We start from the raw sequence: 1262 nt of genomic DNA on the forward strand, positions 1-1262 counted from the left end.
GGGATACCGAGGAGTGGGGGAGACCCGGGGGGACCCTCGGGAACGGGGGAGGGGGGGGACCCATAGGGACCCCGAGGGCGCCGGAGGACAGAGGGGGTCTGGCCCTGGCCGGGGGCTTCCGTGCGCCGTGTGGGGACCCCGGCAGCTGGGACGGGGGGGCGGCCCCAGGGCCGAGGGGTGACGCCGCTGCCCTGCTTCCCCCGCAGGCCCTGGCCCTGTGCGAGTACTTCGAGGAGCAGCGCCTGGACTTCCAGGGCAAGAGCGTCATCGAGCTCGGTGCYGGCACCGGCATCGTGGGCATCCTCGCCGCGCTGCTGGGTGGGCACGGGGACCCGGTGGGGCTGGCGCTGGGGCACGGCGGGTGCCTCACCCCCGCGGAGGGCCAGTCCCACCCCTCCGTGGGCCCTGCGCCTCGGCGGCCGGCTCCAGTAAGAGCCCAGTAAGGAGCTGGGAGCGCGGCGCAATGACTGGCAGGGTGCAGAGAGCTGCCCCGTGTTTATTGGGACTYGGTGACGGAAGCAGGCGCTTCTTTTAGGGCGCTTTGGGCAGCGGCAGGTCCGCGAGGCCTCCGCGTCTGGCGTGCGGGGAGCAGATCGGGGAGGTTTGACCGCCGTCCTGAGCCCCGTCACTCTCGTGCCCTCAGGAGGCGACGTGACCATCACGGACCTGCCCGTGGCCTTGGAGCAGATCCGGGAGAACGTGAGGAGGAACGTGCCGGAGACGCTGGTGCCTCAGCCCCGCGTCCGCGCCCTCTCCTGGGGCCTCGACCACGGCACCTTCCCCAGCGGCTACGACGTGGTGCTGGGCGCCGACATCGTGTACCTGCCGGAGACGTTCGCGCTGCTCGTGGGGACGCTGCGGCACCTCTGCGGGCCCGGCTCCGTTGCCTACCTCTCCTCCAAGATGCGGCGGGAGCACGGCACCGGCCTCTTCTTCGAGACGCTGCTGCCCCAGCACTTCCTCGTGGAGCTCGTCTGCCGCGATGACGAGCAGAACATCAACGTGTACAGGGTGACCTGGCGGCCCGAGGGCTGAGCCCAGCCCCGAGTCGGGGCCCGAACCTGCAGCTGGGGGCCCGTCGCTTGCCCGAGGACGGCGCCGACGGCGCCAGAGGCGCTGGGGGGGTCACAGCCGAGGGCGTTGATCCAGCCCGCCTGGGGTGTCCCGGGAGCCGCCCTGCAGTGCATTAAACAGCCCCGAGACCCCGCGGGGCCTTGGCGGTGCCGTGCTGAACCCGGCTGCCGGGTGCTGGGGGGGGGGGC

At 72.6% G+C, this 1262-nt stretch overlaps 1 protein-coding gene across 1 annotated transcript; it reads left to right on the forward strand.

The window, feature by feature from the left end:
• Positions 1-66: 66 nt before the first annotated feature.
• LOC146584351 (EEF1A lysine methyltransferase 3-like) lies at positions 67-1233 on the forward strand (the record flags this gene model as incomplete). The annotated part of the gene is made up of 2 exons (XM_085324913.1): positions 67-318; positions 644-1233. Coding segments are annotated over 2 exons (644 nt in total), but the record flags the coding sequence as incomplete, so codon positions are not given.
• Between the last annotated feature and the right edge of the window lie 29 nt (positions 1234-1262).

Source organism: Rhea americana, unplaced genomic scaffold (genome assembly GCF_003343005.1).
Source record: "Rhea americana isolate MKP2758 unplaced genomic scaffold, rheAme1 scaffold_945, whole genome shotgun sequence".
NCBI classification, from domain to species: Eukaryota; Metazoa; Chordata; class Aves; order Rheiformes; family Rheidae; genus Rhea; species Rhea americana.